General features: G+C 58.0%; 6 protein-coding genes across 6 annotated transcripts; all 6 read left to right on the top strand.

Moving 5' to 3' along the window:
* Positions 1-339: 339 nt before the first annotated feature.
* BO72DRAFT_488228 (cytochrome P450) lies at positions 340-1,982 on the top strand (the record flags this gene model as incomplete). Its single annotated transcript, XM_040948033.1, has 3 exons — positions 340-697; positions 774-1,349; positions 1,440-1,982. Exons 1-3 carry the CDS (start codon positions 353-355, stop codon positions 1,980-1,982), a joined length of 1,464 nt encoding a protein of 487 aa, XP_040798489.1. The 5' UTR covers positions 340-352.
* Positions 1,983-2,595: 613 nt separating this feature from the next.
* Positions 2,596-4,300, top strand: BO72DRAFT_410328 (FAD-dependent oxidoreductase). The gene is made up of 5 exons (XM_040942427.1): positions 2,596-3,342; positions 3,425-3,542; positions 3,617-3,712; positions 3,776-3,807; positions 3,902-4,300. Exons 1-5 carry the CDS (start codon positions 2,632-2,634, stop codon positions 4,226-4,228), a joined length of 1,284 nt encoding a protein of 427 aa, XP_040798488.1. The 5' UTR covers positions 2,596-2,631; the 3' UTR covers positions 4,229-4,300.
* A 167-nt stretch (positions 4,301-4,467) lies between these two features.
* Positions 4,468-5,498, top strand: BO72DRAFT_435230 (dienelactone hydrolase family protein). The gene is made up of 3 exons (XM_040943277.1): positions 4,468-4,592; positions 4,711-5,151; positions 5,240-5,498. The coding sequence occupies exons 1-3, from the start codon at positions 4,505-4,507 to the stop codon at positions 5,446-5,448; spliced, it is 738 nt and encodes a 245-aa protein (XP_040798487.1). The 5' UTR covers positions 4,468-4,504; the 3' UTR covers positions 5,449-5,498.
* A 409-nt stretch (positions 5,499-5,907) lies between these two features.
* BO72DRAFT_488226 (FAD-binding oxidoreductase) lies at positions 5,908-7,445 on the top strand. Its single transcript, XM_040948032.1, has 2 exons — positions 5,908-6,084; positions 6,158-7,445. The coding sequence occupies exons 1-2, from the start codon at positions 5,971-5,973 to the stop codon at positions 7,400-7,402; spliced, it is 1,359 nt and encodes a 452-aa protein (XP_040798486.1). The 5' UTR covers positions 5,908-5,970; the 3' UTR covers positions 7,403-7,445.
* A 721-nt stretch (positions 7,446-8,166) lies between these two features.
* BO72DRAFT_410319 (GMC family oxidoreductase) lies at positions 8,167-10,617 on the top strand. Its single transcript, XM_040942426.1, has 6 exons — positions 8,167-8,545; positions 8,603-8,644; positions 8,739-9,615; positions 9,716-10,171; positions 10,254-10,316; positions 10,409-10,617. The coding sequence occupies exons 1-6, from the start codon at positions 8,180-8,182 to the stop codon at positions 10,492-10,494; spliced, it is 1,890 nt and encodes a 629-aa protein (XP_040798485.1). The 5' UTR covers positions 8,167-8,179; the 3' UTR covers positions 10,495-10,617.
* A 658-nt stretch (positions 10,618-11,275) lies between these two features.
* Positions 11,276-13,471, top strand: BO72DRAFT_488224 (MFS transporter; the record flags this gene model as incomplete). The annotated part of the gene is made up of 3 exons (XM_040948031.1): positions 11,276-11,522; positions 11,580-12,316; positions 12,383-13,471. The coding sequence occupies 3 exons, from the start codon at positions 11,276-11,278 to the stop codon at positions 13,187-13,189; spliced, it is 1,791 nt and encodes a 596-aa protein (XP_040798484.1). The 3' UTR covers positions 13,190-13,471.
* Positions 13,472-13,555: the final 84 nt, after the last annotated feature.

Here is a 13,555-nt window from a genome sequence, read left to right as displayed (position 1 = left end):
GGCCGCTTACGACTTCGGGGTGCCTCTTCTACCGACGTCCAGGAAAGATAAGTCAATGACGAGAACGGAGAAGAGGATGTGACCTCAACGACAACGACCTCTGGGACAAGACCCTGAACACATCCCATTTCCAGTTTCGGACCACCGCCTCTAGTTCCTCAAACCCAGGAAACCAAACTCTGGGTGTCTTTGGTGTGGCATATCGGTGTACAGGCCCATGTTTCGCCCCTCCACTGAGTAGATGATTCGATCACAGCAGCTGCGTGGTTGATAAAGGATCACGCACCGGCTACTCTCTCATGTGGCTCTACTCACCTAGAATCGCCCTCGTCCGACTCCCCTGGAAGCCAGCATGATCGCCTCTCACCTGCTATCCCCCCTGTTCTTTCTGGAGCAGCAGCTCGCCTACTCCTCGGTTGTGATCGGGGCCCTAGTGGTGTGCCTCGTGTGCCTGTTCTGGCCGACAGAGAGCACAAAGAGAGCGCCGCCTGCCCCGAATTTCGGCGTGCCTCGCATCGGGGACGCCGCTGCCTTCCTTGCCGATCCTGTGAGCTTCGTACAGAAGGCCACGCAGAAATGTGGATCGATCTTCCAAATCAAGCTACTGGTTGCGAATCTGGTCTACCTGCGCGGGGTCAAGCTCAATCGCATGTATACCGATGTCAAGGAGGACACCTGGTCATTTGGGGGTGGAATTGTAGGCCTCGTTCCAGCACTACCCCCCGCTCCCCACCACATGCATGCAGCTGATTTGGCGTGTCTCGGTATATCAGGGTCTGTTTCTCCGTAAGATCGCCAAGCCGGGGTACTTTGACCACCTCCGAACGCTCGTGAACTCTCTCAACCGCGGGGTGAATCGCAAGGCAGCGTTGGAGCATTACTTCCAGCTGATCGAAGAGGAGGCCGGGAAGGCGCTTCAGGGCTGGAGCCAGCGCGGTGCCGTCCCAGTATTCGAGGAAACCTCCCGGTTTGTGCACCGGGTGATTGTCCGGTGCTTGATGGGTCAGGACTTCTACGACCATCATCTGGACGAGCTCTACGAGATCCTACACCACATGGAGGCAGACATCGGGCACCCCTTCAATCTGCTGCTGCCCGAATGGATTCCCCACCCTGCGGCGCGCCGGCTGGAGCAGAATCGGGATCGCTTTGCTCAAATCTTCGAGCAGCAGGTTGCCGATCGGCGCCGGAATCTGGAGATCTGGAGGGATTCCCTCGACTACATCTCCTTCACCCTGGAGGATCCCCGCACCGCGCATCTGGAGGGATATCTCCCTTCCCATCATACGGTGTTGATGTTTGCAGCCCACACCAGCACGGTGGCCAGCATCTCGTGGACCATTCTTGAGGTCAGTTGTCGTCCATGATCCCCATGCCAGCGTCCAGACCTACACACGGCATCGTCGCTAAACGTTTTGAGGTGGATCATTTTCATGCAGTTACTACGCAACCCTGACTATTTGGCCCAGCTACGACAGTCCCTGGCCACGCATCCGGACGCGCGAAAATGCCCCGAGCTACTGGCCGGGATCAAAGAAACGGGCCGGCATTATTCAGGCGTGCATATGTTTCGCACGACCCACCGTGCGGTCGAGCTGGAGGGAGGCAAGTACCTCGTTCCCCCGAATTGGATTGTCTCCATCTCGCCCTACCTGACCCATCATGACCCGGAGATCTTCCACACCCCACAGGAATGGATCCCCGAGCGGTGGCTGCAGCCGGACGATCGGATGCAGAACCTGAACAACCCCCGCGAGGCGGCATTTCTGCAGTTCGGCGCCGGCTGCCATCGCTGCCCCGGGGAGGCGCTGGCCGGGATCATCGCCCAGGGTCTCCTTGCAACGCTGGTGCGCCGGTATGATTTGTTTTGGGGCAAGGAGGGCCCACCGACGGACCTGACTGCTCTGGACTTTAGCAAAGTGGGAAGTCCCTGGCTTGAGGGCGATGCGTCTATTGCTATTAGTCCGAAGGTGGCGGAGTAAAGTCCCGGCGGGTACACATGCTCTCTGCAGCTGTGGGTTTTGTCTTTTATTGTGTGGATTTTGAAAGTGTTAATCTTTACCCTTCTTCTTTTTCGGCCCCGCAATTGGGGGCTATGCGAGAATTCTTTGATTTTTTGCTTCGCTTTCCCTTCCAAAAGCTCCCTTAGCCCAAATGCCACAATGCACTGCGAATAGTTCCGACGCCATCCGGAAGATCTACATCCACGGGTGCTATGTGTAGTAGGCATCGAAGTGTTGTCCAGACCGTCCCTTCTTCCCACTTACTTTTCGTATCGCCGGAGACGAACGGGAACAGATTTCGAGCCCTAGAAAGGGAGGAAGATGCAACGCGAGGTCTAGATTGCGTCCCGAGGGCTCGACAAAGACGGGGGAGAGTACCCCCTCCGACCCATGGCTGCCATCTGCATAGACTCTCCTTCATACAACCTCACGGGGATGCTAATCCCCCACATCGCTGAATGTATCGGGAAGGGACAAACTGGGCATGACGATCATGAGTGTGTCCCGAGCACTCATCCGTAGGGGTATAGATCCATACATAGAGTTGTCACCTCTCGCTCACTTTCTCTCAAGCAACCAACATCCAGGAGCATTTTCTTGTCTCGACTGACCTTCCCCCCTCCCTATCATGGAACAAGCTTCTGCAACAACGAAGGTCGATGTCCTCATTGTCGGCGGAGGAATCGGCGGCCTGACTCTGGCTGGCATCTGTAAAAAGCTCGGAATCACATACAAGGTCCTGGAGCGCAGTGCTGAAATTACGCCCGTGGGCGCAGGAATCTCGCTGGCGCCCAACTGCCTGCGCATCCTGGAGCAGTTGGGCCACTTGGACTTCATCCGCCGCAAAGGGCAGCCGCTGCGCAAGATCCAAATCTTCCGCAACAGCACGCAGTGGAGCCTGGTGGATTACGACTGGGTGCAGGAGAAGTTCGGCTACAGCGTCTACTCGATTGAACGGCATTCCATGCACCAGGCGCTGTACCAGGGGGCGGGGCCGGAGCATGTCCTCCTCGATGCCGAGGTGGTTGATATCGAGGATGTGCCCACCGCACCCAGCGTTCAGGTGCGACTCGCGGATGGCCGCCAGCTGGCAGGACAAATCGTCGTGGGTGCGGATGGTATTCGATCAGCCACCCGTCGCATTCTGGCTGCGACGCAAGGGCTGGAGGGGGCCAACACCATCCGCTTCACCGGGCGTACCCACATGACCGGCTACACCCATCCCTTGCAGCATCTGGGACCGGCTGATTTGGGGGTGGCTACTTGGGTCTTCTACGATGACTCGATCTTGACCTCCTGGCCATGCATAGACAACCGACAATGGTTTGTCGGAGTGAAGGTACAGTACATCCGTTCCCCCCCCCCCCCCCCCTCAGGGAAACCCTACCGCACCACTGATTCATGGATCCATCCGATATTAGTCTTCTGAACTGAAGAATCCAACGCGATCCAGTTGGAAAAATGCTACTCAGGCCATCATCAATGACGTTTATGGAGACCGCTTTCATCCTTTTGGGGAGTATCATCGGGTTCGTGATGGTACGTGTGCTGCTCTACGGTGGTGTGGATTTATGGTGCTGGCGAAGATTCTGACCCATCGTCCCCAACCGCAGTGGTGAATCTGGCCGAGCGGGTGACAGCCAGTGATGTCTTCGAGGAGACGACATTTCCTGCGATGGCCTGTGGACGGGTAGCTCTAGTGGGTGACTGTATGGTTCCATGGACTCCCCTATCTGGACCCAACATCTGGTACTAACCTAAGATTTCGGAAGCGGCTCATTCCATGACATCTTTCATCGGTCAGGTACGTTCCTCACCTCCCGATTGGATGTATTACTTGGACTTCATCTCTCCTCGGGGCATTCCGGGCTAACCTACCATCCCAATCACTTGCACAGGGCGCCTGCCAAGCCATCGAGGATGCAGGCGAATTGGCCAACGCGCTGCATGCATATTTTGGCAGCCAATCCCCCAGTCCACAGATGCTGCGCGAGCGGCTGGAGGAGTATCGTCACCGCCGGGAGGCTAGAGCCCGTTACGTGTTCTCGTTCTCCAGTCTCTTTGCGCAGCTGCACACGGGACGACTCTGGTCGCCGATGGGGCCTCTGCTGCGCTGGGTTGCATTTGTCTGTGCGCCAATGTGGTGTTGGCATCGAGCATTAACCCCTCTGTACGGCTATCAGCCAGTGGTGAATGCTCTTGTCGATGCTCCTCATGCCAATTAGGTTTTCTGCGACCTGGGGAAGGGTTTGATGCTGGATGGCCGTGTAACATTGAAGTCACGGGCAAGGACACGCCTCGCTCGTTTGAAATCATGGAACTCCATTTGCCATCTAGACACATGCCTTCGGGTTGCTGTAACCGCCAACTGGAGGCCTATTATGTAACCACTATGTAGCCCTGATAAAGGATCCCCCTGGGCTGTCTTCCTTCTCTTCCGTTCATCGTAAATGCCGATTTTCCTGGCGACTCTACTAGATCTTTTGTGACTCGAGCCAACCATGACCTCCCTCCCACCTTCCCAGTGTTGCATTGGTGGCTCACTGCACGACGGCGAGACCAAAGGCGAGCTCACTAAGTTTGGTGACAGTATGTCGCACTCAGTCCCTGTCCTTGTCCCTGTCCCTGTCCCTTCCAGAAGACGCCTACTGGACCCTTGAAGACATGCTAAGCAACCCCTGCCCTGTCCCCTTTCGACCTCGTCCAGTTCCGGTGTACGTCTCCTACCCCCCGGACAAGTCCACCCACCATGCGATTCTATTCCTGTCCGACATCTTCGGCCTGGCACTGGTCAACTCCAAGCTGATTGCCGACCTGTTCGCGGCCAACGGGTATTTCGTGGTGATGCCCGACCTTTTTCAGGGGGATCCGGTTCCCGTGGATCACTCGCCAAGTTTCCAAGTCATGGACTGGCTGCAGGGTCATCTCCCCCCGCAAACCGATCCCATCGTCACGGCCACTCTCCGGGAAATGCGGGAGAGACTGGGATGTCAGCGCATCGGCGGCGTTGGTTACTGTTACGGAGGCAAGTATGTCGTACGGTATCTGCACCCGGGCCAGCTCGATGTCGGCTTCGTCGCCCATCCCACCTTTATCGAGCCCGATGAGTTGGAAGCCATCGAGGGACCGTTGAGCATTTCCGCTAGTGGTGAGCTATTTCCGTTCCACAGTCTTCTTGGTTTTGGTTATTTCCGCCGGTTTCTAAATCTCAAAAATGTCCACATTTCGATCTACAGCCCGGGACAATCTCTTTCCGCCTGAGAAGCGGCACGAGAGCGAAAAGATCCTGGCCAAGCTGGATGTCCCCTACCAGATCAATATTTTCTCCGATGTGGAGCATGGCTTTGCGGTTCGCTGTGACCTGAACAAGACCCGTCACCGATTCGCCAAAGAACAGTCTTTCAGTCAGGGGGTCACCTGGTTCAATCAATATCTCAAGAAATAGCGCATGTAACCCCGAGAGTCAGAACATGCCTCATGGTGTCTTGATTCTCCACAGGCCAATGAGATCGTTATACTTCCCAACCCAACCTCCGTTCGTAGAAAGCCGCTCGGCCTATCATTTCTAGGTCAGCGCTACAAGGTAGTAATTCTAAGGCCAAAATGTAACGTGCCCGACGGGCCACGCCGGGAGCGCCGCAGACCTGACACTTGTCATTAACGGATGGGCGGCTGCGAATGGAAGCTTGTAGGCCCCCTGTCCTCCCGTGTTGGAGAGCTCCCAGCGACTGCTTGCAGTAGAGTGGACCCGAAATGACAGGGGGGAGACACCGCAAGGCTAGGTAGGATTCAGGGAAGGATCGGCTTCTGCTGCTCCGGTATGTTGATCCCCGCTCGGCCACAAATTTCACGTATTTAGGGTCGCGGGCCTTTGCGAGACGTTTTTCTCCCGCACAGCTGCCCCTACATTCCTGCCACGGCTACGACCATCGTCCACCACTCTATGCGCCCATTCTAGTCCCCGAATATGGACGACTTGCGCCAGCACCTAAGCGGCACGAATGCCCTCGTCTTGACACCGGACTCGCCCGGGTACGCGGAGAGTATCAAACGATGGAGTGACACCTGCGAAAAGAGAGCGGTAAGAAACAAACCCTAAGCCGCGTCGGAATTCCCCGCCGCCCTCTCCCCCCTTTGCTAATCGATACTTCCAGGCCGCGGTTGTCTTACCCATGACGGCAGAAGAGGTGTCGCTGGCGGTGGGGTTTGCGACAGCGCATCACATTCCGTTGGTGGTGCACAACGGCGGCCATTCGACCAGTGGCGCCTCGGCGAGCGAGGGAGGGATGGTGATCAGTCTGGCGCGCATGCGAGAGGTGGTCGTAGATCCCGCCGCCAAAACCATTACCGCGCAAGGAGGCACCATCTGGGAAGATGTGGACCGGGCAGCGGCGGTACATGGCCTAGCGACGGTCGGGGGCACGGTGAATCACACCGGGGTCGGAGGCCTGACGCTCGGGGGCGGATACGGGTGGCTGACGGGGCGCCACGGGCTGACGATTGACAATCTCCTGGCGGCGACGGTGGTCCTCGCCGACGGACGCATCCTACGCGCATCGGACACGGAGAACGCCGATCTCTTCTGGGCGCTGCGCGGCGCCGGCCACAACTTCGGCGTCGTCACCGAGTTCGTCTTCCGGGCGTACGACCAGCCCAACGAGGTCTACGCGGGCTTGCTGAGCTACCCGACCCATCGACTGCCGGAGATCCTGGCCTTCGTCAACACCTTCGAGGACGAGGGCCCGGCCCAGCAGGACCAGGGGATCTTCTTCGGCTTCAGCGGGGACATCATCCTGGCGGCCATCTTCTACAACGGGCCCCGCGCCGCCGCGGAGCAGCACTTTGCGCCCCTTCTGGCGCTGCAGCCCACGGTCAACACGGCCACCATGATCCCCTACGAGCAGCTGAACACCATCCAGAACCCCTTCGCCACCTACGGTGGTCGCAAGTCCTTCAGCGGCGCCTTCGTCCGCCTCCCGCTGGAGGTAGGTTTCTTTCAGGAACTGCTGGACGACTACCAGGCGATGATCCAGGCCTATCCCGAGGCCTCGCGCACCGCCGTGCTCTTCGAGCTGGTCTCTCAAACCGAGGTGCTTCGCGTCCCCAAGTCGGCCATGGCCTACGCCACGCGCGGGCCGTTCTATAATGTCGGCTGCGTGTTCCGGTGGGAGAACCCCGGTCTGGACCAGACCATGCGGTCGATGCAGCAGGCGATGATGCGCAAGGTCGGTGACCGCGCCGGTGCCGGGGCGCATGCCCGCGCCTATGCCAATTATTCTCACCACGACAGCCGGGTAAAGGATGTTTTCGGCGAGAACCTGCCCCGGTTGCAGCAATTGAAAGGCAAGTATGATCCGAATAATGTGTTCAAGAAGTGGTTGAATTTGCTGCCCAATTAGCAGTCTCATTCCTAGGTGGTAGCTAGTTCGGTGCGTCTGTCGGGTGGCGCGGAAAGCAATGGTACTACCCAGTCGCTCCTAGTTTGGCGCAATCCAGTTTTCGTTTTTCCACCACTTGAACCGTCCATACCATTTATCCTTTCTCTGTAGACTAAAATCGACCGCAAAAAACGAAAGAGAAATGAACTTCCCCGGGGCGAAATCCTCCCCGGGCGTAGCCGTACCAAATGCACCCCGTTGAATAAGCTTCCTGGACCGACTTAGGGCTGGGTTGGGTCTTTTGGTCGGGATTTCCTGCTCGCTGGATACTTCGTGTCCAGGTCGTTGAGTCACGTCTATGAGGCCATTGTAGCGCACTGCTCTAGACTGTTCGATATGATCCTTACCCATGGTCGTGGATACAGATCTTACAATGAGACACCATCCATGATGGGATGCAGACAGGTGCACCTCACCGGTTTCTCAAACGTCTTCTCACGATCATCACTGCCGTTTGACGAGATTGAACGGTTGTTCACCTATAGACATCATCGACTAGAGCACACTGACTGACATCATCGTCCGTCATTGCCTTTCATGCAGACGAAGCGCTAAGGTACCTCCGACGAGCCCGGAACACAGTCATCACTCGGTCCATCCATTCATTGTAGTTGTAAACCGATGTTACCACCATGCCTCCAGACTGGCTAGACCCCTTCGCCGGCTTCCTATAACTGCTGCGCGGCGTGCATCGTCCAGTGTCATCACGAAATTCAAACGTATCCGCCAGCAGGAAAGATGGCTGGCTCTCCATTCACGACGGCGCTTCTGTCCGCTTGGACCCTTTCCACTGTGGCCCTCAGCTACCCCAATGGTCCGTGGTATCAGACACCTTTGGGCCCGGACGTGTTGCGCGATCCCACCCGGTATCCCGGTGCCATCGAGAAGACCGTTGACTACGTGGTCGTCGGGGGCGGAGCCTCGGGTCTAACTGTCGCCTCTCGGCTCTCCGAGGATCCCTCGGTTACCGTGGCCATTGTCGAAGCGGGTTCCTTCTACCAGGATGTCTCGAATGCCAGTGTTGTCCCGGGCTACGCCGCCGACTATCTGACGGGACACATCCCGCCGGAGTTGGACTGGGGATTCGATACCGAGCCGCAAGCGGTCTGTGGCCTTTCCCATCCTCGTCGTGCACTGACAGAACTGACACCACTCGCGTAGGGAGCCGATGGCAGGGTAAAACATTATACCAATGCAAAGACGGTACGGTACCGTGCCTTCCACCCCTGCACCCTGTGGTTACCGTCCTTTGGAGGTCCGTTGTACTGACTCGTCTCCGTCGTTGGATTTCCCGCAGCTCGGCGGAAATTCGGCCTTCAATTTGATGGCGTATATGACGACCAGCGTGGGAGCGATGCAGAAGTGGGCCGAGGAGGTGGACGATGACTCCTGGACGTACGCGAATGTGACGCGGTACTTCCAGAAAAGCCTGAACTTCACCGGAATCGACCCCCACAAGCGGCGGGCGAATTCGACCCCGGAGCTGAACCCGGCCGACGTGGGGTACGGCGGTCCGTTGGACGTGACCTATCCCAACTACGCGCAGCCGTTCAGCAGCTGGGTGAAGAAGGCCTTCGACCAGGTCGGCATGCGGCCGGTGGGGGGGTTCATGTCCGGAGAGCTCTTCGGCAGCAGCTGGGTGCTGGACACGATCAACCACACCGACGGGCAGCGCGCCTCGTCGGCCAAGGCCTTCCTGGAGCCCATCCTCCACCGCCGTGAAAACCTGTTCTTGTACAACCGCACGCTGGCCGAGCGAGTGCTCTTCGACCAGGATCGCACCGCCACGGGGGTGCAGGCCAGCCGCGGGAAGACCGTGTTCAATCTCACGGCCACCAAGGAGGTCGTGCTCACCGCAGGCGGACTGATGACCCCCCAGCTTCTGCAGGTCTCTGGGGTCGGGAATGCCGCCCTGCTCAAGGAGCTTCGCATCCCCGTTGTATTGGACGCCCCCAAGGTGGGCCAGCAGATGGAGGATCACATCAGCTTCGGCGTCGCCCACCGCGTGGATGTCGAGACCAACTCCGCCCTGAAGTACGCGGGTCCTCGCCAGCACGCCGTCGAGGAGTTCAACGAGGCGCAGGCGGGCATCCTGTCGAGCCCGGGGCCCGATTTCGGCGGGTTCGCCGACATTCCCAGCGAGCTCCGCAATTTTTCTGCGAGCACTCACGCAGGTCAGGACTCCCTCCCCCCCCCCCGGTGTAACTAGATAGGTTGAATGTCTGGGTATACAAGACGGATCGACTGACTCCTCACCCACGAAAAACAAAACAGATCTCGCCGGCCTGCCCAAGGACTGGCCGGAAGGCTTCTTCATTTCTTTCCCCGTCGACGTCGGATTTCCCCAGGATGGCTACAACTACGCGATGATCGTATGCACGCTGATGACTCCAATGTCCCGCGGCCACATCAGGATTCGCTCTCCCAGCATGCACGACAGTCCCGTGATTGATCCGCGCTGGCTGACGTCGACCACCGACGTGGAGATCGCCGTCGCCGCCGTGCGCCGGATCCGCCAGTACCTTCAGATGCCCGTCCTCGAGCGCAATGTCCTGGTCGGGGGGGAGGTCGCCCCGGGCCCCGATGTTCAGACCTTCGCCGAGATCCACGACTACCTGAAGAAGAACTTCAATTCCATGTCTCACCCCGCGTGTACGTGTCGCATGGGCAAGGAGGGAGACCCGGACGCAGTGGTGGACCCCAAGGGTCGTGTCTTTGGTGTCAAGAATCGTAAGCCTCCTCCCCTCTGTTCTGTGAATCTCCAGAATGCAACATCTGGGACAGGTGCTCACGTAGCGGGGGCAACCAATAGTGCGCATTGCAGACGCTTCCGTCTTCCGATTCCTACCTCCGGGACTTCCTCTCGGCGTGGTTTGTAAGTGTGGTTCCGACTCCTTCACTACCTCTGTGAGGAAATGATGAAGACTAACTCTTGGGGGTGCTTGTTTCTTTTCCCGTCTGATTTAGATATGGTGGCGGAAAAGATCGCCGATGATATTAAACATGACCAGAAGCACGGCGCCTTGGAGGAGGGTCTACGGACGGAGTTTTAGCTCGAGCAATCGATTCGGTTTCCAATGAATTCTTTTTAGGAAGACTGGGGGCAGCGGGAATGGGAGAATGGCTATGCGTGTTGCGTACGTTTACTCTTTAGTTGGGCTATAGGTACTGGCCTCGAATTTATGAGACGTCCTTGAAGAATGTGAACGCTTTCGTCGAGAAGTGTGCGTCCGTGTCAATGTAGGGAGTTTGAGGCATGTAGGGCTTAAATGCAAAATCCTGCAAACAAGAAAGGCCGGTCTTGACAGCTATTATCCGTCAAGGTCGGTCTCTGACAGTAGAGCCCATTGCGTTTCGTCTCTGGTCACTGAATCTCACCGTCCGGATGAGAGCATCCCAACCCTTGGACGAACCCGGTCTGGATAGCATTCCGTACCTCAAGCCCGCCTGCCAGTGTCATCATGTCAACTCAGCAGTGATTGCTGTGGGTCTGAAAAGGCAGTCGGGTCAACCCTAACCTTAGTGATCCTACATTGACACTTTACAATCATTGGACAGCGGAATTCTCTTCGGGTTACTCCGTCCACCTTGCGTCATGACAGCATACTACATACTTACCAAACGTAACCCTGCCAAAGGCCGCATTCCTGGAGATGGGGTGGAATCTGTGACACTGGCCTATTGGACGGACGGCAGGACCGGAACCCCTTGCATGGTGCCAGGAGTGTAGAGACACCGCCAGAACTGATTGCCCTGGGAGAGGGACCTCCTGGTCTTTTTCCCCTCGCCTTTCTAGACTCACCCTGCGCTGTCGTTCCGGACCGTCGGTCTCAGATGGCTCATCTACTCACCAATTCCCCTATTGGACTGATTGGGCGCTGGCTGTCAGGAGGGCGTCTGTTGCCACCCACCGAACAGCAGCCCGGCTTCAAGCTGCCTCCTCCCTATCGGCTCGCCGCCACTCGCACGGTTCTGCCGGTCGGGTCGAGCTCACTGACGGGATCGGAGAGGGATGAGGAGGGCGGGTTGGAAGCGCGGGAGAAGAAGAATCACGTTCGGAATGAGTCGAGGTCCGGTGGCAGTAGGTTGTACCAACCCGTCCGATAAGTGTCAGAACATAACAGACCACCCACCACAGGCTCAGAAGCGCATTTCACCACCGATCAGCAGCCGCAACAGCAGCAGCAGCAGCAGCAGGAGCAGGAAAAGCCAGCCGACGAGCCGGCACCTGAGCCAGCGACACGACCTCCATGGAATGAACCCCAAATCACCGCCGAAGGAGCGATCCAGGTCGGTTGGTATTCGAGCACAGACCCAGACAACCCGCAAAACTGGTCCTTTGGGGCCAAGCTGCTCGTGTACCTGGAGGTGAATCTCATCACCTTCATGGTCTACATGTCGGTGGCCATCTTCTCCGCCGCGGAGGGGGAGTTCCGCACCGTCTTCGGGGTCTCGCGCTCGGTGACCGAGTTGGGGATGTCGCTGTATGTGCTGGGCTACGGGACAGGGCCGATGATCTGGAGCCCTCTATCGGAAATCCCCTCGGTTGGCCGCAATCCGCCCTATGTGGTCTCAGTGACCATCTTCTTGCTGCTCAGCATTCCCACCGCGTTGGTGAACAACGTCCCTGGATTTCTGATCCTACGATTTCTACAGGGGTTCTTTGGTTCTCCCGGTCTGGCCACGGGGGGGGCCTCCATCGCGGACGTGACGGGGCTAACGAACCTGCCCTACGGCCTCTACGTCTGGGCTGTCTGCTCGATTGCGGGCCCCGCGGTGGCGCCGGTCATTGCGGGCTTCAGCGTCCCCGTCAAGGGGTGGCATTGGTCGATGTGGGAGGTCCTGTGGGCCGCCGGGGGGTGCTTTGTCTTTCTGGTGAGTTGAATGACCAATGACCCCATCCGAGACAGTGACCGAGGTCACTAATCATGGCAATTCTAGCTGTTCCTCCCCGAAACCTCCGGACCGGCCATCCTGCACCTGCGCGCCAAACGCCTCCGGGCCCTCACCGGCAATCCCGCCTTCCAGTCGCAATCCGAAATCGCCGTGCGCGACGCGAGGCCCACGCAGATCGTCTACGACGCCCTCGTGATTCCGTGGAAGATCAACGCGCTCGACCCGGCGATCCTTTTCACCACCGTCTACATCGGACTGGTATACGCCATCTTCTACAGCTACTTCGAGGTGCTGCCGCGAGTGTACATCACCATGCACGCCATGACGCTGGGCCAACTGGGGCTGATCTTCCTGGGGGCGATTGTCGGCACGCTCCTGGTGCTTCCGGGCTACTTCGCCTTCACGCACTGGTCGCTGAACGCGGACTTCCGACGTGGTGTGTGGCCGCGTCCAGAAAAGCGTCTCGTGCCCGCCCTGTGCGGCAGCGTGCTGGTGCCCGTCGGCCTGTTCCTGTTTGCCTGGACCGCGCGTCCCGACATCCACTGGCTCGTTCCCACCGTGGGTCTCGTGCTCGAGGTCGCCGGGATGAGCCTCGTCATCCAGTGCGTCTTCAGCTACGTCGCCGTCGCCTATCTGCGCTACAGCGCCAGCCTCTTTGCCATCAATGATCTGGCCCGGGCCTATCTCGCCTTCGCCGCCATCATGTGGTCGGACCCCCTGTATGACCGGTTGGGCGTCGCCCGCGGCACCACATTGTTGGCCGGGCTGACCGTCGGCTGTGTCGGAGGCATGTTCACCTTGTACTGGTTGGGGCCGGCGTTGCGGAAGCGCAGTCGCTTTGCTTCCGATTGAGGATTTCCTCGGGCTCCAGGCCCTCCTGGAGATCTATATTCAGGTAGTGGTGGACATGGTTGGCGGAAGAGCATTGGTCGTAGGTCTGGGCGAAGAGCGGAGCGCAGGGTGATTGACGGTATCGATGAACAACGCAGCACAGGCTTGCCCTTTTCCTATGCACATCCCGACGTAGGCCTTTTCGTCCGCTGCTAAACGCGAGGGCAAAGGGAACAGTGGAGAAAAAAAAATCCAACTATCAGAGTGGTACAATGTCATCCTCTCCCAGAGCCGCTACTTTCGCTTGAGTGCAGACCGTCTCTAGAGTACCAGTAGAAGATAGTAGCAATACATTCTATGTGCGAGATCTAAAGATCCTTCGTCCTG

This window comes from Aspergillus fijiensis (genome assembly GCF_003184825.1).
Source record: "Aspergillus fijiensis CBS 313.89 unplaced genomic scaffold BO72scaffold_48, whole genome shotgun sequence".
Classification (NCBI taxonomy): domain Eukaryota; kingdom Fungi; phylum Ascomycota; class Eurotiomycetes; order Eurotiales; family Aspergillaceae; genus Aspergillus; species Aspergillus fijiensis.
The sequence above is the reverse complement of the archived record's forward strand: the minus strand, read 5'-3'. Positions and strand labels throughout refer to the sequence as shown.